General features: G+C 33.1%; 1 protein-coding gene across 1 annotated transcript; it reads right to left on the reverse strand.

Moving 5' to 3' along the window:
* Positions 1-412: 412 nt before the first annotated feature.
* LOC105342699 (glycine receptor subunit alpha-2) lies at positions 413-19,739 on the reverse strand. The gene is made up of 9 exons (XM_011449724.4): positions 19,614-19,739; positions 17,631-17,935; positions 15,027-15,091; positions 9,389-9,456; positions 8,883-9,109; positions 2,943-3,025; positions 2,259-2,390; positions 1,769-2,139; positions 413-885 (listed from the first exon to the last, which is right to left on the reverse strand). Exons 2-9 carry the CDS (start codon positions 17,714-17,716, stop codon positions 739-741), a joined length of 1,179 nt encoding a protein of 392 aa, XP_011448026.3. The 5' UTR covers positions 17,717-17,935; positions 19,614-19,739; the 3' UTR covers positions 413-738.
* Between the last annotated feature and the right edge of the window lie 4,126 nt (positions 19,740-23,865).

Genomic DNA, 23,865 nt, shown 5'->3' on the forward strand with positions numbered 1-23,865 from the left:
GCCTGCTCAAAGCTTGGGATTAGGTGGTCAACCGTTCCCAGGGTCCGCCTAACCTAGCCATTAACCCGCCTTAATCATATACATATATGATACATTATTGTTTATGCATTTAATTGCATTGATTATTTTCAATAATTGACTTTAACTATTGATTGCATGCATTATTGTGATTATTGTATTGCTTGAACATTGTTTGCATTGATTATCATGATTGATTGACATTGATTGAACAATTGATTTTATTGTACAGTCATATACCAGCTCACCAAGTGGGTGGCAGGTTGGTTGTTAAACTATTGGTAATTATATAAATTTTGTAATATAAATAAGCCATGACCAAAATCGCCAATCGGTGTTCTGCTGTTGTCTTTTATAAATAGATCTAGTTTAACTTGGTTGGTTTGAAAACAAATTATGCTACCATTCATTTTTAATCAATTTTATGCAATAAGATAACACTTATTAATGTTTTTCACGTTTGGCAATCAAATTAATGCCTAAATGTAAAATATAAATCAAAATCAAAAATTATAGTACTTATGTCTTCAAGTGAGTTCTCTGATTTCCTATGTTTTGCATCATTTTCGTGTGCATCCTAATAATTTTTTTTCATTCAATTGATTTTTACTAGTAATTGAATACTGATTTCTGTTAGCTACATTCGAATAAAAAAGATAATGTAGTTATGTAGTAAACTCGAAAATAAATTATCTTCTCAAATTGTAAATATTGTCTTAATCAAACCATATACACAATAGCATATATTATACAAAAAGCAAAGAAAATAGCAGGAAAGACAACCCGGGAAACATTGTCCACTCGCTGGGCATCCCTCTTTCCGCTGCTTAACCGTCTGTTGTTTGAGTTCTGCTTCTCTTCTTCATTCTGAAAAATGTTAATAATTATAATCATATCATAAACATAAAAACAACAGCTTGTTTAAGGTAGACCTATTAATTGTTTTTAAACGTTGGTATTTACTATGGCACATGTAACAATAGGAAGTTATCAAATTCTATAATTTTATTCAAAGGTAACCTCATTATACTATACTGTTTACGACAATGTACGAACAGCAATGATCATATTTTCTGTGTCCTTTAAAATTAATTTAATGGTATATAGAAAAAATCAATAAAGATGTAAAAAGGTGTTTGTTAAAATGGTGCAAGTAATGATAATATTACTTGCTAAATTAAAGACAAGTTTCATATTTCTTGATGTTTGAATTTTGATGGTCAAAATCCCTTTCAGGAATGCTCCAAAACAAGCCAATAAAGAAGAAGATGTAAAATTAATTTCACAACTTAACATTGACAAATGAATCACTTAGTTTAGATATTTTTAAAGCCTCTACTATATCTCAAATTGCCAGATTAACCGATCTTGTTTCGAATCATAATGGGAATCTGTAGTCAATTAGCTGGTGACCAATTCGGGAGAAAAGGACAAATACATTTGTTAAGAGTAATTTGATAGGTTCGCCACTCCACGCTTTGAACACTTTTCTATTATAAAGGATAGCCGTTTGTTATCCTAGTAGACATGTGTAATAGAAAACTTTTGCTTAATAGTTACTTTGATTGCAATTAATTATTTATAAAATTATTTCAATGGATTTATAATACATGTAGTTTAAATTATAGCTTTTGGGAGTCCTTAAAAACTAAGGTATGTATGAATTTTATTATGAAACTTTACAAATATATTGGAGTAAGACTGGTACCAATTGGTGGAAGAATTCCCCACAGACTATTGTGTTGCTTACTTTGTTACTGCTGTTAACAAAACTGCTGGGGTCAGCAAATTTCTGCTGTCTTCGCTGCATTACGTTAACAAACGCAAATTCCAGCAGCGCAGCAAATACAAACGCCAAACAGACGGCCATCCATACGTCAATGGCTTTAACGTAGGACACTCTAGGAAGCGAGGAAATGGCGGCGCCTTTTTGTGTTGTCATGGTGAGGACGGTAAGAATGCCAAGTGAGATGCGCGCGGGCACGGCGTCAATGCTGAGCCAGAAAGAGACCCAGGACAGAAGGACGATCATGATGGTCGGAATGTAGATCTGGATCATGTAGAAGCCGGTGTTACGTTTTAAGTTGAAGTCTACCTGAATGCAGGTAAAGTCGGGACCACCTGGAATGATAAAGAATAATCCAATTACAACATCGAACATCCAAACCAAATATATATGAAATTATATTTTGGGTAAAATTGCATTTTTAAAAAAATGAAAATTGTAGTTACTAATATACCAATATTTTCGTCACAAGAGTTTCTTGTATTGACATTGACCAGAGTGAATTGTGGCAGCTCCATTGTCTTGCTTGCAACAACTGGTTTGACAGATTTCCATACAAAGTCGATGGTTTTTCGGGTATACGCAACTACAATTATAGATATTTTTATAACTTTCAGATGATGATAAATTCTGCAACATTGTTTAGCATCGGTTTTATTGCATATAGCGTGCTGATGGTGTTATTTCACATGTTGCATAACAATGATCTTTATGTAATATGCATAAAGCTTGATATTTTGTTACCCAGAATAATTAATGTTAGTGTAATGAGTATGGGCAAATATCACAAGCGAGCTGGAGACAAGATGACTAGATGTTTGATTTGACCACTGACAGTCATAGAGAATTGATATGTTAAGAGTACTATTACAATATCTGTGATTGATTTAATTTCCCACTCCATTCCGTAATGTAAAACCTGGCTTTACAGCAAGTTAAAATAACTGTCAATTTTTGTTGTCAGCGTGTGAATTTAATCTCAATTTTTTAATCAAATATACTTGTATATTTAGAATGATACATGTTACCCTTTTTTGAAAATAATTTAAAGTGGGTTCATTCGCTGATCATTTCAATTCCGTATGAACTTATTAATTACAATACGAACACAGATAATGAAAACAAAGTAAATGCTCACAGCTCTGCAAATACAATGAGCACCTCTGGGAATCCATTGGATATTTTTGAAGATTCATTGGACATGAAGCAGTCAGGGAAACACTGCAATAAAATTAAGAACTTTTAAAATTTGGAATTATACATCATAAATTGGAAACACTTAGGACTGTAGACTTTTGTCCTATTGATTTTACTTGCATGTTTAAGTCTTTATTTGATAGTTTCAGTCTATCGGTATAAAAGTCTCTTGATTTTACGAGTTCATGTGCATCAATAATTGTAATAATCATTCAAACACAAACCTTCCCTGGAGATCGAAATACAGTCCCTGTGTTTTAACGACGATTGCCCATTGCCAATTTTTGGAGGGCAATTTCGCTTTTAACTGATTTAAACGTTTTAAATGCATTTATATTATGAAACGTGAAGCGAAATAAATTAAGGAACGCCATGTTTATTTCATGTCTGCGTGTCAGATTAATGACCATGTGTATTTCAAATTTAAATAGAATAAACAAAATCATATTTTTCTCGTCCATCTCATGAATATTATAATACAATATCATGTGAAAATTGTCGTTACTTCGCAGGTTGAGACTTGCACAAGTTTACTAATTAAAAACTCTTTCTCAGGATTCCAGAAAACATCTTGGGATTGACATTAAGCAGATTTGAGTCGTTTAAAAGATTAATGCAGAAATAATTAAGTTTAAAATGTGCAGAATAAGAACTAGAAGACTAAGATTTCATTATATATCAATACAGAGTGAACTTGAGATTTTTGACGAGATTCAATGGATAATTGTTGCTTTAATATAATGTCTGAGGTTGTACAAATCTTAAACTTATTGGAAGAATTCATCTCAAAGAATTACTCTTTAAGAGTTACGATGCGATTATTTAAAAGTAGAATGTTATGTAAGATTTCTCAGTACATGTAACATAATTTTGGTTTTTAATTTTTAACACCGATCAGCTAGATGATATACGTGGAAAATTAAAACTTGAAGTCAAATATTATAAAAGAGTGTACAAACACTAAATGAACCTTTGCCATTCAGTCAACTGAAATGTGACAGAATGATTACTGAAAGGTGGCTGAATGGCATAGCTGTGCCATTCAGTCACCTTTCCAGACCATTCGATTAACATTCAGTTGACTGAATGACAGATGTTCATCCTGGGAAAGTCAGTCTATTCATATCATGCAAATTATATTTGCATCTGTCGATTCTGAATCCGTTGGTTAAGGCCCTGTCACACCAATTGCAAGCTGCGTCCCCACGGCGTGTTCACCGCGTTGTAAAATTCATGGAATCGCCGTAGGATCGTAAGGAAAATTCAGAAAAAATGTACAGTTTTATTTGAAAATTTGACGGCGACCGAGGCGTTCTTACGGAGCTCCCATGGCGTGTAACTGCGTTTCCACGCAGTTCTACTTGGCGATTAACTGCGCTCTCGCTGAGTCTCCGCCGAGCGCTCACGACTTGCTAGGAGTTTTTACCGCGCGTCCACGGCGTGCTCTGCGCGCTGACTGCGCTCACAAGACGTTCTTTACTTCTTGGTAGGTTAATATTAATTTGTACAATTGTATGGGAAACAAACAAAAATTTACAACTAGTAAATAAATGATTAAAAAATTGTTTTGATTTAATGAAAAGGTACATTGTAATTGAAACAGTTACTTCTAAACAATTTGTGAAGGACTAGGATGAAACTCTTAGTAGTCAAGTCTACAAAAAAAATCCGTTATTAGTTGTTAGAAAACATAGAAAAGATGTGAAAACATCAGAACCAAATGGCATGAATTCCATCTACGTCCATTGATTGGTCTTGGAATATTAGCAAATGCTACTTTTTACATAGTCATCTACATCCAGTTTGATAATTATTACATCGCTTGCTATTGTACACTTTCGTGGTCTTGATGACAACGCAGTAGAAACGCCGTGGGAGCGCGGTATAAACGCAGAAGAAACGTCACGAGAGCGCGATGAACGCAGCAACAGCTCTTTGGGGTCGCTGTGTGAACGCAGCCAAATGGAAAACAACTTGTTCAAACGCTGTGGATGCGCATTGATAGCACGATAGAGACGCAGTGAGATCCTAAAGGACTCCGTGAGGTCTCCGTACAAGCGCAATTGACTTATCACTGCGTCTACACTGCGATTAGCTGCGTTCCTTGAGCGCGCCGACGGAGCTCACGTGGCGCTGTTGGAGATCTTACGGCGCTGTCACGGTGACCTCACTACGCTTCTACGGCGTGTTTATCAGAACGCCGAGCAACGGCGCGTACTTTGTGCATGTTCAAAGTGCGCGCCGTCGCATGGCGTTCTTAAATGTTCAAGGCGATCCCACTGCGACGGACGAAGATGCCGTTGCGTTGTTACGGCGCTGTAGGAGACTCTACTGCGTTTACCTTGGCGTTTTACATTATTTAAGGACGCAGCGGGATCGCCGCGAGAACGCAGCTCCGGTGTGACAGGGGTTTTACAAAGCGATATCTATACGTGGAAAAATACATCAAACTTTTCAAGAAATGCTAAAAATAAAGAAATTGAAGTTAAAGATTAAATCATTTTTGTTTTGTTGTATTCGTATTGCTTTCATATTTTGAATTTGGATAAAAAAAAATATGGGCAGTTAACTCAGAATGAAACAATATTGGAACAGCTGCATTTGTATCAAAGACAGCGTGTATTTTATTGCAGAATAAATAATTCTTTAATGACACAATACATGAAAACATCAGTATGCTATGATACATGTATGAAATACAAAAGGATTTGAAACAAGATTTGTCATCACTAATATTCATCCCTTTCCTTTTTTATTATTTACAAGACGGATTTACCTACGAATACACATCCTCGGCAAAATCAAATTTAGACAAAGTTGTTTCTCCAAACTGAACACTGACGCATGTACGCAAATACATCCCACTAATCAGCAAAAACCAACAATTTAAGAAAAATTTTCTCCACCAAGTTAAATGATTCTTCGTTACTGCATCATTTTTTGAATGTTTTCTACTGACTCAGTTTTCCACGTGCAAATTGATCTCAATTGACACGACCGGTTAGGTGATTTTGATAGCATAGATTTATAATTTGATTCTGTGTGTCATAAACGATACACCGTAAAACCTGAATCCAATAAAAACCATTTAATAAAAGTCTCAATCATTAATCTGTTCATCCGTTACCACGGATGTGTTTTCTGTTTATTGTACTGTCGATCTATTGGTTTATATCCATTATGTATGACATAATATTTCGCCCTTCTGCAAAAGTTTAAATGAGATACCATTATGTCTCATGTGATGTTTTATTCAAAACCAATTACGGAGAAAATGGACGATTAACTTCATTACATAACAATCCTAGTAATTACTCCCAAAGTTCTCATAAAACCGTAATACGATTGGTTGAAAAATCTGGAGTTCTGTTAAAGCTATGATTATCAACTATCATTTCCTTTGTTTTCCTCATATCTTCTACCATTGAAATTATATAATGAAAGTTTTACTGTAAATTTTGATTCTTTTAATATAATAAATTGTTAAACCAAATTACACATGATAAATGCCAAACCCCATATACCCCTTCCTCTTTGAATACAATTATGACACACGATATTTAATCATAATGATATATCTAATGGTTCATACTTCAATTTGTGGTAATTGTTTTAATGAATAAATCAGGATTAGCCAGGCGGCATATCCATTCTCTGTGAGCATTGAATGCAAAGTTGACTGCCATAATGATTATAGATTGTACATGTAGTAATACAAACGGCATTTTCGGAATCAATTACACTGGGCGGCAGTTGGGTTATTATTATAGATATTCCAATAAATAAGATAATTATATAATAATTACAATGAACTTAGAAACAATATCGGATATAACTTTAGTAGAGAGTGCAGCATTATTCAGAGACATTTCTGATATAACTTTAGTAGATAGTACAACGTTATTCAGAGACATGCGGATTTATAGAATTCATTTTTATTAACATAAATTAAATCCAAAGCCACATTAATGCATTGTTATTAGAGAAATTCTACACGATATATTCTCTGTGATATCTGAAAGGTTTCCTGCTAAACAATAAACTTAATAAACGCCGACCCGGAAATTAATATGTCGAGCATCCAACAGACACAATAAACATTAATGGACAGGGAAAAACTGGATACGATTAACAGACGATACGGTATATTTTCCTACAGATATTGCAGATATGAGAAATATTAAACGATTAACTGATATAAAGCGAGAGTGCATTCTCTCTCTCTCTCTCTCTCTCTCTCTCTCTCTCTCTCTCTCTCTCTCTCTCTCTCTCTCTCCCAAACCTACTTTTTTCAATTTTTATTTTCTTTGATTAGCAGATGCTAAAGTAATTCAATCTTAACACCAGAGTTCAGATTCTTTTTTTAAATGCTTTAACATTAGTGCCTATGAATCACTTTTATGAAATATTTATAGTTTCTTACATGTTACTACAGTAGTGTGTACAAATTGTGTAACGCGCGTTATGAAAATTTGTAAAATATGAGTATATCTGAGGGTATATCTTTAATAAAAAAATAATGGTTTAATGCTTATATAATATTCTTTTTATCCACTTATCTGTTTTGTAAATGTGATTTACACCTCAAAATAACTGTATTATCCTATAAGTAAGGCTAAATTAATGGAAAGCCACTGTAGCAGACACAAGTTTTAACTTTAATTTTCGCTTGTGACGTTGCACTTTAAAAACATCGTTTAACGTTTGTGATATTATAATAAAAGTCATCATTTTACCGTTGAATACCATGCCTGTGTTATAGTGGTTTATATGCGGTAATTTTCCACACACTTTATATGCAAAATATATATATATGGAATGTAAATATACATTTATGAAGTTTTAAAAGCGGTTCGTATATCATATAAGGTTTTTTTTAATTATGTATACGTTTTAGTTATATGAACAATTGCAAACTGTATTAGTTGTATCAATAAATAATAGGGAGAAATCTTTATGTCTTCAACGTGTTAACAATTTTGATATCAGATCTACTGGGGTTTTTTTTTCAAATATTTACCATCTTACACTTCATACAAACGCCGTAACCGTTTAGTACTTTGATCCTGCTAGGGGCATGGTCACGATTTTAGCTATATTTTATTTTTGTATTTTTATTATAATTACAGTGCTTTGGAAATGCATTTCTAATGATACAATACAATTTGAGAATCATTCGTAGTGTTATAAGCAAGATACAGGGCTCACAATTCTTTTCTCGTGCACTGTTTTTGTTTACATGGGTTCAATATACTATATATAGTAAAAAAATCTTTTTTCCAGCTTATTTGTCTATCTTCTTACCTATTTTAAGCATAGAGAAACAGTTTCTAACGTTTAATGCGTTTTAGGTTTAAAACTGAAATTTTTACTTCCACATTCAAAATATAAACAAACGCTTTGTTTACATAGCGAAGAATTTCAAGCTCTGTAACTCGCGTATAGTGCCTATTAAAATGCCTTTCCGAAGCATTATAAATATTAAAATCGGAAAAAAAATAATTTTTGACCAAAATTGTGACCATGGCCCTTTAACTTTCGATGCTAATGATTCAATACTTCAATGTACAAAATAAATCATCTACAGTTCCAGGAGTTTAATGCTTAAAATGTCAAAATGCTAGATTCTGTCATTAGAAACTCCCTCAATGAAAAACTTAATTTAAATTCACAACAAAAAGAGATAACATAATCTGTCGGACTTTTTTAACATCATATTGCTGTTACAGTAGTGTGTACAAGGCGTGTGATTGGGTGTGAATTTCTCATATCAGCGTAACACTAGTTGTTTTACAGAGAATTCTCTGGACGATTCAAAAAGACTTAAGTGTTTCGTCCATAACTGTAATCGATTTTTGAAATTACAAAAACGAAACTTTACCGTAGGCGGTATTTGATGCATCCGTTGTTGTAAAGATGGAGCATTTTGTTTGGCACTGTGACGACGTGGAAGTTAGCGCGCTTCTCATTAGTAAAGTACAAGTCCGGAACCCAGACTCTGACCATGAATTTTGAGTCCAGTTCAAAATACTCGTCCATTATCATTCCATAAAATATCAGGCGCGGATCACACCATTCTTGTTCAATAAAAGCGTTAATTGTGAAGTCCTACAATGAAAAGGTGGGATTAGATAGTAAAACATCGCATTTACTATTGCTCTCTTTGATCCTGGTAATCGCGATAGAAAAGCCATGATGTAATGAATATCTTACGCCATTATCATATAATCGATACTCGGCGTAGTTGCATTAAACTATATAATTTTACTCTTTTGCAGTAATGTTTCCACGATGTGTTTGATGTTTAACAGATAATCTGCACCAACAGCCACTTATTACGGGAATGTATTGACGGAACCGGCATGTCTGTATACATGGCGTACTCACCATAGACTGTTCACTGATGGAATCAATGCTATTGACGTAGAGACTCATGTTCACCTTCGTTGATTCATCTGGAATATAACCCTAGGTTTATATTTGAGCATGAACTACGAATTCAATTTACCGATAACAGAAATGAAGTTTGTTATTGCACATATAAAAATGAAATGTCTTTGATTTGAGAATTTGGTATGGCTGTGAGGTGTTTTAGATACCCCTAGTTGCAAACAAAGTTATTTAGAAGTTAACTTGTTTGTACTTTGTGCTTTTGTCCGTCCGAAGAAACCCTAATTCATTGACTCTTAATTACAAAATTCTTGTATGGCCCTCAATAAAAGAATATTTTTCGAACAAAACAATTACAATCGTACAATAATTTGGAAAGATTCATAAGGTATTGTTTTGGTCTTACGCAAGTATTTGTGGTTACTCAAAAATAATATAGAAATAACTTTTTAGAATGAACACTGAACTTAATGCTCAGTTTCAATAAAGGTATGTTATAATGCCTTGCAAGTTTGTCTGACACGATAACTATACCGCCGAACAAATAACAGGGGGTATAAGTTGGATCCACTTATAGTGTTTCCCAGGTTACTGCTTCACTCACTTTTTGACGAATTTTAAAGAAAATATACACACCTCTCAAAAAAAGTACAGATCAAAATCGATACAAGAAGAAATATCAACGAAATAAACGAGAGAACAAACGTCTTACGGAGATTTATGATGGGAAATGTTTAAATCATTTTCCTTTTCTGAAATGCCTGGGACACCTCTCACAATTTTTCAACGTTATCATCCGGGTATTTTCATATATGCTGCTATGCAAAATCCCCGAGGACTTTCTATTTCTTGTTGTGTATTTAAACTTGTATAGGGAACGTTTCAATACATATAATCTGGACTTTTTTCATTTTAGTGAATAAAAGTAGTTTGGGCACAAAGCCTTAAGGTATTTATGATTATCGAAATATTATGCAAAACATGGTGAAAGCAGAGTCAAGGGACAGGCTGTAGTAGCAACTAATTGTCATTTATGTTTCCATGAGGCTTAACAACTCACAGATTTGCCTCCTGTTCTATATCTTGAACAAAAAAATTATGATATTAGTCTGCTGCTCTATCGGCCTTGAAGTTTTTTTTCCTTTGTATATTTTGTTAAAGTGCTATTGGTATGTCATTATGTAACTACACACAGGGTTCAATATAGCTGCAGGCCTGTAGCTCCCGGTCTGAAAAAATTCAGATGGACGACCTGGGAGCTACAGTGCCTCCCATAGTAAACAAGAGGCCCATGGGCCACATCGCTCACCTGAGGAACAATAGGTATGATAAAATCAGCTCAATGGAGTCATAATACAAACTATCTGGACAATGTACAATAATACATGTAGATCCTGTATAAATAAAATCCATTTTCCCCTGGATATTCTTATGTTTATAATCATTAGTCCCTTTTCTAACAAGATGATTTTATAGTCTTATCATATGTTGAGTATTGCAGTTCTCAAAATGATCCTTAACAATAGTTTATATATTAGATATAAACGTACATCAAACTATGAACCTTCTCGGGAGGCCAAAGAATTGTCCTGGGGCCAAAGTCTTAACAATTATAAAGAAACATCTGGCTGATTAGTTTCTGAGAAGATTTTTAAAGATTTACCCTATATATTCCTTTGTTAAATTTTGACCCCCCCCCCCATTGTGGCCCCACCCTACCCCTGGGGATCATGATTTTCACAACCATGAATCTACACTACCTGAGGATGCTTTCACACACGTTTCAGCTTTCCTGGCTGATTAGTTTCTGAGAAGAAGATTTTTAAAGATTTACTCTGTTTATTCCTATCTAAAACATCGACCTCCCATTGTGGCCCAAACCTACCCCCAGGGTTATGATTTTCACAAATTTGAATCTACACTACCTGAGGATGCTTCCACACAAGTTTCAGCTTTCCTGGCTAATTAGTTTCTGAGAAGAAGATTTTTAAAGATTTACTCTATTTAATCATATGTTAAACTTCGACCCCCCATTGTGGCCCCATTCTACCCCCAGGGGTTATTATTTTCACAACTTTGAATCAACACTACCTGAGGATGCTTCCAAAGAAGTTTCAGCATTGCCGGCTGATTAGTTTCTGAGAAGAAGATTTTTAAAGATTTACTCTATATATTCCTATGTTTAACTTCGATCCCCCATTGTGGCCCCACCCTTCCCCCGGGGGTCATGATTTTCACAACTATGAATTTACACTACCTGAGGATGCATCCACAAAAGTGTCAGCTTTTCTGGCTGATTAGTTTCTAAGGAGAAGATTTTTAAAGATTTACTCTATATATTCCTATTTTAAACTTCGATCCCTCATTGTGGCCCCACCCTACCCCCGGGGGCCATGATTTTCACAACTATGAATCTACACTACCTGAGAATGCTTTCACACAAGTTTCAGCTTTCCTGGCTGATTAGTTTCTGAGAAGAAGATTTTTAAAGATTTACTCTATATATTCCTATGTTAAACTTCGATCCCCCATTGTGGCCTCACCGTACCCCGGGGGTCATGATTTTCACAACTTTGAATCTACACTACCTGAGGATCCTTCCACACAAGTGTCAGCTTTCCTGGCCGATTAGTTTCTGAGAAGAAGATTTTTAAAGATTTATTCTATATATTCCTATGTAAAACTTCGATCCTTCATTGTAGCCCAACCCTACCTCCGGGGATCATGATTTTCACAAATTTGTATCTACATTACCTGATGATGCTTTCACACAAGTTTCAGCTTTCCTGGCTGATTAGTTTCTGAGGAGAAGATTTTTAAAGATTTACTCTATATATTCATTTGTTAAACTTCGACCCCCCATTGGGGCCCCACCCTCAGGTGAGCTAAAAAGGTTAAGTTTACAATACAATAAGTTGTTAAAGTTGGTTTCTGGAAGAACAGACTTTGAAAATTTTCTTAATATATATTGACAAATATTTTACTTTTTTAAGCTTTAGTTTTTAAGATCTGTGTACAAACATAGAATTGTGAGCAAATCGCTGTATCTTGCTTATAATTCGAAGCTTAACACTCAAATATGGTTAGTAAATAGAAATTGTAAACAATTAAACACAAGAAACATGCACTACATGTATAACAAATAAAGAACACAATTTATTTTTTCGAAATGAATCATATATATATACATGTATACACCTACATATTTCCGTCAGCGATATCAAACTCTATTTAAACTGAATAAACTCGAAAAAATGCCGAGCATCTCAACAAAACCTATTGCATTAATCTACATGTACCATTACGCAAAAGATAATGCCGAATTACCGATAGAATGAATTGTATTTCAGTACCCGTCCCCTACATCCGATTTTGCTTAATTTGCGCAGGTAAACAGTTAACTGTTTGATTTACCGAAGTCTCTGTTTGATTTGATACGTAAAAATCACGAAATACAGACGATAGTTTCCAGGTTACAAAGCATAATGAGAACGAAACGAAAATCAGAACAAGCTAACACCAACGTCATGTGTGAAAACTGTCAACGCATTGAAATATTTAGCCTCAATTTACTTCACAAAATCGGCACCAATATATTTTGTATGTTTCAAAATTTCCCTTCATACGCGAACTGTTGCACAACAAGCAAATTCATCATAGTCAGATCGACCCTTTTTCGTATAATGTCATGGCTGCTTTAAACAAAGAACCTCGTTTTAGAAGTATGGAATCATTTTACCGGATGCCGAACCCGAAGCTATTAAACTGATTGAAACACGCATTTCCTTTATTATTATTTTCGTAATAACTCAGATTTGAAACAAAATTTCCACTTAATTTTTGCAATTTATATTTTCCTTCCCATAAGGATAATTTATGCTAAACTATGTTGAATTTGCCTCGGTAGTTCTTGAGAAGAAGATTTTTAAAAATGCACCCCCCTTTTTCTACAGTTTCAAGGTTTTCTCCGCTTTGAATACAGATCAAACTTTTATTTCTGCAATTTATATTCGCCCTCCCATAAGGATGATTTGTGCCAAATTTGGTTGAAATTGGATAAGCGGTTTTAGAGAAGAAGTTCAAAATGTAAAAAGTTTACAGACGGACAGACGGACGGACGGACGGACGGACAGACGGACGGACAGACGGACGACGGACAAAATGTGATCAGAATAGCTCACTTGAGCTTTCAGCTCAGGTGAGCTAAAAACTGCAATTTACGGCGCCCAAAAATGCGCTATTTTGGGACAGATTAATTTCATTTCCGAACACATTCTGTACAAATGTTTGATTGCAAAAAAAAATCCTCGGACATTTTACTACAGATATTGTCACTTCACTTGCCTCTGATATTTTTTAAACACCATCACCAGCCCCGTAAAGTGAAGTGGAGCAGTTTGTTTAAGTGTAAAAATGGTGACTCTCGATCTCGACGTGAATTAATATACTTCTTTTCCGAGGTCGGTTAAAATGTTTAATTGATAATCTGGGGCAAGTGACGATATCAGTTGTAAATTGTCTGAAAATTCTAATGGTACTAACTGTTTTCCCAGAATGTGTGTGAGAATAAGGTTAATCAGTCCACAACTAGCGCAATTTTTTGTGCGCCGTAAATTGCAGTTTTTTTTTTACTATGGGAGGCACTGTAGCTCTCAGGTCGTCCATCCGAATTTTTTCAGACCGGGAGCTACAGACTAGGTTCAATATATTCTATCGAGAAAGTAGTTAAATGTGTCAAACTAAAGAACAATGAACGCAATGAGTAGAAATTCAGACAGGATGATAAGGAAACAATTTTCGTAAATATATATAGTTATTTCAGTAATTTAATGTTATTTGAGTTCTTTAAGGTTATTTGAGTACTTTTACGAACATTTATCTCTTTTACGGTTTTTTTAATTACACTGTAGAAAAGTGGCGGAGTGGCGTGCTTAGTGGATAATTGTTTTACATAGAGTTTATACAGTCAGATTACTAAACATGTATGTGTTATTAATTATTTTCTTTTATAATGTCGTTTAGAACGAATCATGGGGTGATTAAAAATATATCAGTAATTAAAAAATATATGTTACCTGATGAGCTAAAAGAAGAGAGAAAATTCCGCCACTACTGTAAGATAATTCAATTTACTTCGTGTCTCTTTTGCAATACCGTTTCTTTTGAAACTGTAATCGAAGTTGATAATACAAGGTCACTGCAGTTTTGAACTTAGAACATGCGATGTTCGCACTTGATTTTAGACACCACATATTCTTTAAATCAATGATGCCTAGGACTGTTTCAACAACAAACCAGAAATATTCAAGTTTGTTCAAAAAATGTTCTCTTCTGATCTGCCAACGGTAATTTGTTTCAACATAAGCTATCGCAGTGTAAGGGACGGCAATTTTGTTTTTGTTTAAATGTTTTTATTGTGTATATGAAGAACATTAATTCAATGTAATCGCCAAGCTCAACGCATCATCCTCAGCATGTTTTGATTTTTTATCATCACTTTAAAGCTTTGGAACCAGCGTAAAAACTTCTGTTGATTTCCATCAAATTGTACAAGGACTTTACAAAGGTTTTATGTCGTTTTTGTATCTTTTCGTATCAGTCATTGTGATATTAATTTTATAATACATATACTTACTGCTCTCAAAGTTTGGTGGAAGGCTACTGTCGTATTCCTCGAACATGGCCTGTATGAAGTCAGTTCTAAAAATGGAATTCACGATATCGTCAAGAGATAATAAGCAAGGAACACTCCCCATTATATTTTACCCACAAAGTTCTATTTGACTGATGCAATAGATGCATATAATTGACAGTGGCAAATAAATTAGCTTAATTTGATTTGGCGTTAGAACGTAAAAAAACATTGGCTTTCAATTTCGTCGGAAATTGATGGGGAAACATGTCAAAATGAAACGCTTTGATTTTATAGATATAAAAGTTACGACTGATTTCAAAGAAACATGAAACTGTTTATATTCTTCTGATATATATATAGAACGATTCTAAATTATATTCTAATCAAAAAGTTTATCTTGCAAATGGCTTATTTTATTTTCATATCGCATTAGTCAAGCTGTTGTACATGTAACATTTTTTTCCCATAAAAACTTGATATATATCGTATACGTTTTTTCAACATATGTTGATTTTTTTCCTCTTTTTTTTATTATCTCATATACATATACAGTGTACATTTTTAGTTTATAAAAACCTGATATATATTGTAAATCTGTTTTCACCATATGCTATTTTCTGATATGTTATTATGTACTTGTTTATAAGGAATCAATAAATGGTATTTAAAAAAAAAAAAAAAAAAAAAAAAAAAAAAGCTGTTGTTATAGACTGTAATAATTTGTATTGGTTCTGATAACCAAACATTTCATTGATTCAACTTAAACATTGTTTCGGATAAGTATGCTAGTGCCATTGTGGCATTTTTGCATCCGTCTAAGCTGCATGTATCGAAACATTCAAATATGCAATATGATAAACCGTTGATTAAAAAGTTGTAAACCACCTTTGTTATTAATGTATTTTACCTCTCGGGTGAGATATTAACCTTTAAAAAATATATTCCTACAGGAAAAGAATTGTCCTGTAGGATATTTAGAATTTCTACTGGAATAAAAGAACTCCCTATAGGAATTTAAATTCCGATATGATTTGAGCAAAACACTCACAGGATTTTAAATTCCGAGAGGAAAACGACTTGACTGCTATAAATGGTTAACCTACCCACCTACTGAATTTAACCTACTGAATGAGATTAGATGCAGAAAACGAACACTGAAAAGACAATTTTGGGTCATCAAGAATTTACACTAATTTAAACAACTTTTAGAGTATCTATTAATAAATAACTTTAACAACCTAAATACGATTGTAAGGATTGCTTAATTACCTTTTACTAAAAATGGTTCAATATACTATAAGAGGAACGTATCACTGAACTTAATAAATTAGCTTAATTTGATTTGGCGTTAGAACGTAAGAAAACATTGGCTTTCAATTTCGTCGGAAATTGATGGGGAAACATGTCAAAATGAAACGCTTTGATTTTATAGATATGAAAGTTACGACTGATTTCAAAGAAACATGAAACTGTTTATATTCTTCTGATATATATAGAACGATTCTAAATTATATTCTAATCAAAAAGTTTATCTTGCAAATGGCTTATTTTATTTTCATATCGCATTAGTCAAGCTGTTGTACATGTAACATTTTTTCCCCATAAAAACTTGATATATATCGTATACGTTTTTTCAACATATGTTGATTTTTTTCCTTTTTTTTTTTGATTATCTCATATACATATACAGTGTATAGTTTTAGTTTATAAAAACCTGATATATATTGTAAATCTGTTTTCACCATATGCTATTTTCTGATATGTTATTATGTACTTGTTTATAAGGAATCAATAAATGGTATTTAAAAAAAAAAAAAAAAAAAAAAAAAAGCTGTTGTTATAGACTGTAATAATTTGTATTGGTTCTGATAACCAAACATTTCATTGATTCAACTTAAACATTGTTTCGGATAATTATACTAGTGCCATTGTAGCATTTTTGCATCCGTCTAAGCTGCATGTTAGAGTATCTATTAATGATGAATAACTTTAACAACCTAAATAGGATTGTAAGGATTTCTTAATTACATTTTACTAAAAATGGTTCAATATACTATAAGATGAATGTATCATTGAACTTGAATTTCATGCTTGATTTTAATGCTCTCTCTTGCCTCGGAAATTATCTTTTTATCTATTTTCTTTAAATTTTATTTCGGGGACATGGGGTTACTGTTTTATAATATTACTACAATTCACCAAACCCAAGGAACAAGTGAGCTCTGATTTATTAATGTAATAGGGTTTAATTTTAAAAAAAAATATCAATTAAAAATCATTGTCCTATGCACTTAACAACAAATATTTTCATTTCATTAGATTATACAATCATACATTTACATAAAGAAGATTCAAAATACCGATATGAGATTATCTGCCTTAATTTAAGATCAGTGGGTTTTTTTTAAATTATAAAATGTCGGATTTTAAAAGCAAAGTCTTGTGAATATCATTTTTATAGCAATCGGAATATCTAATAGTTTTATCAAGTTAGTTCTCTTTTTAATTTTTATTTTAAAAAAAAATCAATTTATTAAAAGTCGGAAATCTATCAAAAAGAGCACCAAAAAAAAGAAGGGTCGAAATAGTGCTTAAAAATCTTACTTCATGATATTACTTCGGCATTCCGTAGGCCTTGTGAATAGAATGACAGATAGACTAACAGACAAACAGGCTATCAGCAACGGCATTCCCGTGCGCTTCTATCGTCTTCAAGCTAGTGTGTACACCGAAGCCCTCTCCTATACTGTCGCTTGGGAAACTTTATAGGAGTTTTATTCCATGCATTTGTAGATGCAATAATTTGGGTCCAAAATGGGAGGTGCGCACCCTCTCCCCGTCACCTAGAATTTACTAGAGTTTGCCACTGAAGGACCACCTCTCGTGTTAACGGCATTGGTACTTAAGTGCTGAAAAACAACAAGCACAGCTGATACAGCATCCATATTGATTTTGTCTTGAACTGGTCTACTCTTTTGTTGGGTTTTATTGTTTCTGAGTAGATGCAAGACAGGAGTTTTTGACAGAAACCATGAGTTTTTGGTTAATTACCGCAAAGTTTTCAGCAGAAAGGAAAAAATAATCAGACATATATGTATGCTAGGTTTCCTTTTACTGGTTAAATTTCATTATTCTGAACTTACTCCGCTTACATCATGTGGGAAATACAGATGTCATTATAAAGGATGAAAGAAGAAATATATTGATGCTATGTAAATACAGGTGCCTGTTTTACTAAGTTTTTTCAAAGTGAGTTGAAAAACATCAATAAGATGTTTGTCATTTTTTTGTTAAATATGGCTTGTGATCATGATATTTACACTATTTTTTAAATTTTTTTATTAGTACTGACACTTTTTTGAGCGATATGTACAAGACTTGTGATGAAAGGGTTTTTCCTTTATGTACAAGAATATAATATATATAGAGAACGTTCATGACCACACAATAAAGGTAGCGTAGTGGACAATACACTCGCTTTTCACCGCTGCGACCCGAGTTCGATCCCCGTGATCGACAGAGGTCGTATGTGATAGGGTTTGGCGGTCGCCCGCTTGGACACGTGGGTTCTCTCCGGGTACTCCGGCTTCTTCCCACACCAATGACCCCCTCGCGCTAACATCCGTGCCAACGAGAGATATTAATATAAGTTGTAGAACTTGTTTATCAATCGTTGTAAAATAAATAAAGTTCAGTTTTTCATGACCACTTACAAGTTGTTGAAATATTGCAGTTGTAAAATTGTGAATTATATGTCAAGTGAGCAATAATTTGTATGGTGTTATTGTGATTTCAGGAGAAACAAATAGACCCTTGTATATCTATATTCAAACAAATATAAAATGAGAACAAACTTCAACATATAAATAAAGACTGAATGTTCAAGATATTTTGCAATCATATTACTTCTTACATATATGTACGCTTGCACACATTAGAAAACTGTTAAGCTAAATTAAGTTATTTTCTATGGTACTAGAATTGCATGTTCTAACTATAAAATGACTGAATATTAAATGATAATGCAATCTTAACCTCTGTAGTATAATTATGACCAATTATCGCCATTTGGGGAACCAATGAACAAAAAATACGATTAGTAATTCATCAAATGGACGACATTAATATTAAAAAGGACATCAAAAAAACTATAAAGAACATATTACCCGTTTGAAACCGATAAATAAAGATACCATTTTGCTCTAGTGCTCTCTCTCTCTCAGAACCATATCAATTTATTAGTATCAAGTACTTTATTCGTATCAAGTACTTACTGATAACACAATATGGTTGATTGATTGATTTTTCCTAAACATGACAACTCTGACACTTTTAATAACAAACGATAAGCAAAATGTATCTGTAATAATTAAAATTATCAATGTCGATGTCACTTTCAAGTAATAATGAACCATGCACGCGTATCAAATTGAAAAGTGTGTTACTGTGCTCTCATTTACTAGAATGAAGTATCGATACATCTATTCTAATTTCCGGCTTTATGACTTACTTATTAATCTTGCATCTCAGATATAAAACTTAATTGCTATAACTCGAAAAAAGGGCTTTTAATCAAGGGTATCTTACCTATTATTGTCTTCTCTTGACTTGTCAAAATGACAGATTAATCACTCCAAATAGAGTATTCTCCATGATTTAGTTGACGTTTCTCTTGGTAATATAAATTCCTCGTCACGTAATGGTCGATTTTAAAGCTCAAACAGTGGCATCGCCAAAGTACGATATAATGATGAGCAATCTATGTTACAGACATATTCATCTCTTGACTTTATGCAGTGCATTATCAATAACAGTTAGCCTATTTTAATAGGACTTTAAAAAACGATGTGATTGCTAAAATATGGATTAAAATATCTTTTGTACGGTTTAACAACAAGGTTTTTACAATAAAAGATATATAATGCTGATCTTCAATTCCAAATCTTCTCACACTATATATATGTATTCCTGTGGCATACGTGAAGACAAATATCACTTTTTCTTTATTTGTAAGAAATATTTCAAAAATTATAAGTATATTATTAAATTCATGGATGTATTACTGAGGTAAAATAATATCATTATTATTGATACACACCTACTTTGGGGTGATTTGATATTATCTTATTTACCAAATTAAATTATCGTATTTTGCTCATGTTCAGACGAATACTCATAAAACTAGAAGATTAATTTTACATTATGTAGCTGTTGATGATTTAATTATGTCGTATCATCTAACTAAAGAATACTTATGATTATGTATGTTTTTAACCTGGTTTTCCAACGGAAAAATCCGGTTATTAAAATGGTGAAAATGGCGGGCGGGCGGCTACCAAAAGGGTACCCTTTGTACGGATAACTCCTCCTACAGTTTTCAAGATAGGAAGTTGTTCTTTTGCAGATCAATTGTACATATATCAGAGGTGTGCATATTGCTAGAATTTTGATTTCTTATTTTTTATGAAAAAATACCAGATTTTGAACTTAGTTATTTTTTGGCAAAATATTACATATAGGATATCCATTTCACTGGATATGGTAGGTAGTGTTTATCATTTCAGGGTTGACATGTATTATGTATGCAGTTCACATAAAAGACAACCCGGTTCGCTGTCACATTGACAGCTTTTCACTTGTATATATATTATTTTTATAATGACAGATTTATAAATCATTGTTTATTACATTCCAGGGAGACACTTCTGATCCATTTGTATAATAAATAATAGGTGCTCAGTTCATCTGTAATAAATTTACACATGTATGAGCATAATGGCTTGATTTCGAAATTTGGTATTAATATGGTGGCATTAATTAAATTTTTGAAGTATCAAAAATAGTATCTACAAGGCATTCAGTCAAGTTAAATGTATAACAAAATTAACCAAAAACTGTTAAATAATCGAATAAGTAGATGGGCATTCCATTTCGAAGGGCAATGACATAGGAACAGCTATTAAGGCCTATTAGCGATCACATAATGTCACCTCAGTGGCAATTTCAATTGACTCTCGTCTACCAAGATAGGAAGAGTGTAGTTTGAAACCAACCAGGGTTACTGACACCTACTGAAGACATTCTTTAAATCGCCGTAGAAAAATGGGGGGGGGGGGGGGTTGAGATCCATCGTTCTTCTCCGGTAAGGTGTAATTAAAGCCCGTAAAACCTATCTTGCGTTGAAGAAAGAAAAAAACATGGTTGTCCATTTAGAACTGGAAAATGGCAATAAACAGATTTTATGCAAGGTTTTGTTACCACGTTTATTATTTTTTGGATTGTAATTGACGTTGTATTAGAAAATACTAGTTTCTGCAATGCTCAAATGTTGTTGGAAACGGGAAATAGAAACTGAAATGTAATTTTTCGAGAGGGGTGGAAGTACAATGTACATATGTATTGGATGTGCATTGGATGACGTTGATGCGTGATCTGCATGTAAAACATTGTCAAGATTTCATTGAAAAAGCATATTTTCAGCCAGTGGTTGGTACACTGAATGTCGAGCTTCCGTGAGTAATTCGTTAATAATTAAAAGAGTTTAGTTGTTTAAGCTTCTTCAATGGTGTTTAATGATCCTTGTAAATCTATTATTCCTCATTTGCTGTTTGATCTAGACGTTGACCAACGAATGATTAATTACTAGAAGTTTCTCGATATTAAACAAAAGCCAAACAATGCTGAGGAGTCATCAATCTTTATTTTAGTTTTTATTCGATAAAATGAAAACATAATGTTCCTATATAAATAATAATGTTGTCGGCGTCCTACGCCTATTGTTTTCTGATTTTTCCATCAATACTACATTGTGGTATTTAATATAGAACAGCTAGAGAATAGGCAGCAGAAGAATCAAAGTCTGGCGATTCATAAATCTATTATACATGTATTACTCTATACGAAGTATTATATGTATAATAAATGTATATTGTTTACTCTATTTCGAACATTTTCTCAAAGTAATATACAGAAGTTCAGTATTTTTTTATATACTTCATTGGTGTTTATTTGGAAATAAAAGTATACTAGTAAGCGAGATATAGAAAATAGAAAGAAGACATTAAAATCAAAATTCACAGGGGATGAATATGTGTACATGTGTGATGTACATGTGAATAGCAGTCTCCCATGGTTGGGAGAAAGTCTTTTGTTGAACAGTGGCCTTCAAATTGCATTTCTCGAAGGAAGACCCTGAGAGGCGAAGACGATTAAAACAAGGAAAAGAACAAGGTATACTAATCTCTTAATCTGCCGGTAGCTTTCTAAATAATCACACCACTGAGGGTATTTTATAAATAATCGGAGTTGACATGTTGCTCTGAAGTGGAATAAAGGACAAATTGTTTTCTCTCCTCTCTGACGGTTTCGGCCATTTGACGTGGTGAAAATGTGACGGTTTTTATTGCTTGAGTTCTTGTTTTTAACCAAATTACCGATTGTGTGTCAATTACAGTTACTTTTTCCATTAGAAAATACGAGTACATGTAAAAACGAAAATTTGAAACAAATTACAGAATGGGTTTAAGTTACAGCAGAGTTTAAGTCAAACCACCGGGTCCCTTTAGGAGCCTTGTACCAATTAAAATTGTTTTGGGAGAATTATGAAATCACGAAGATTAAGAATAAAAGAAGAAAACTATCCCACTACATTTTTATTCTTTATAATACTACAAAGGTAATTATAACTTTAAAATCGTTTGAAATCTGGCTGCTGCAAACATAATTTTATTTCTCCCATATCCATATGCATTTTTTTAACACATACTCTTTACTTACAGCTTTGATGAGGATAGAATTATCTTTTCTCCTAAAGTTTTAGGAATTGAAACAATAAGACAAAAATATCGCTATATAGAATACATCGTTGTATCACAACTTTGTTAATTTTGAGGTCCTTGTTATCAAAAACCTGCATATTTAATACAAAATAAATCCTTCTGAAAACCCATAGAAGCCTGAGAACAGTTATAATTAGTAGTTAGTTTGTATATTTTTTCTGTTTTCGTACATAAAAATGTCTGAAGCCCTATAATTACCAAAACCATGTTTTAAAAGCACAGCAACTTGTTGTGCTCAAGACTTTCTTGAAAAGATTGAATATTACTAAAACTTACTACAGGAACATTGTTGTGTTTCACACAAATCCCATTTAATCCTTCATACATATAGCATCTCGCAGATTAAAGGGACATGGTCACGATTTTGGTCAAATTTTATTTTCATGCTTTTATTATTTACAATGCTTTAGAAATGCATTTCTAATGATGAAATTAAATTTGAGAGTCATTCGAATAGCTATAAGCAAGATACAGGGCTCACAATTCTTAGTAATGTAAACAAGGCTCGTGCCCTGTTTTTGTTTACATAGGTTCCATATACCAGTATAAAATCTGTTTCCAGCTTATTTGTCTATCTTTTTATTTCTTTTAAGCATAGATATACAGTTCCTAACGTTTAACACATTCGTTTTAGGTTTAAAACTGAAATATTTCCTTCAACGTTCAAAATGGAAACACACGCTTTGTTTACATAGCGAAGAATTTCAAGCTCTGTAACTCGCTTATAATTCAACAAATGAGACTCAAATTTCGGTAGCCTATTAAAAATGCCTTTCTGAAGCATTGTATATATTAGAATCGGAAAAATAATTCTTGACCAAAATCGTGACCATGCCCCTTTAATATAATAGTATGTACTTCTTCAGTGTTAAAAGAGGTTTACTTAAAAATCGTATCGTGAAAAATACTATCATATTACACTAATCTTATGGTCATTCTGTTATATAATTACTTTAATACTTTGTCTTTGGTAAGAATCATCATCACATTGTAAAATGCTC

The sequence above is a fragment of the Magallana gigas genome, chromosome 5 (assembly GCF_963853765.1).
Source record: "Magallana gigas chromosome 5, xbMagGiga1.1, whole genome shotgun sequence".
Lineage (NCBI taxonomy): Eukaryota > Metazoa > Mollusca > Bivalvia > Ostreida > Ostreidae > Magallana > Magallana gigas.

What these genes read in the sequence shown, in the direction of transcription:
- LOC105342699 (XM_011449724.4), bottom strand. Translation starts at nt 17,716, where the DNA reads ATGCCGTTGCTGATAGCCTGTTTGTCTGTTAGTCTATCTGTCATTCTA. An exon ending in CTCATTGTATTTGCAGAGCT is followed by an intron (nt 2,391 to 2,942) that starts GTGAGCATTTAC and finishes CTATAATTGTAG; the next exon opens with TTGCGTATACCCGAAAAACC. An exon ending in TTGTTAACAGCAGTAACAAA is followed by an intron (nt 886 to 1,768) that starts GTAAGCAACACA and finishes AACATTTTTCAG; the next exon opens with AATGAAGAAGAGAAGCAGAA.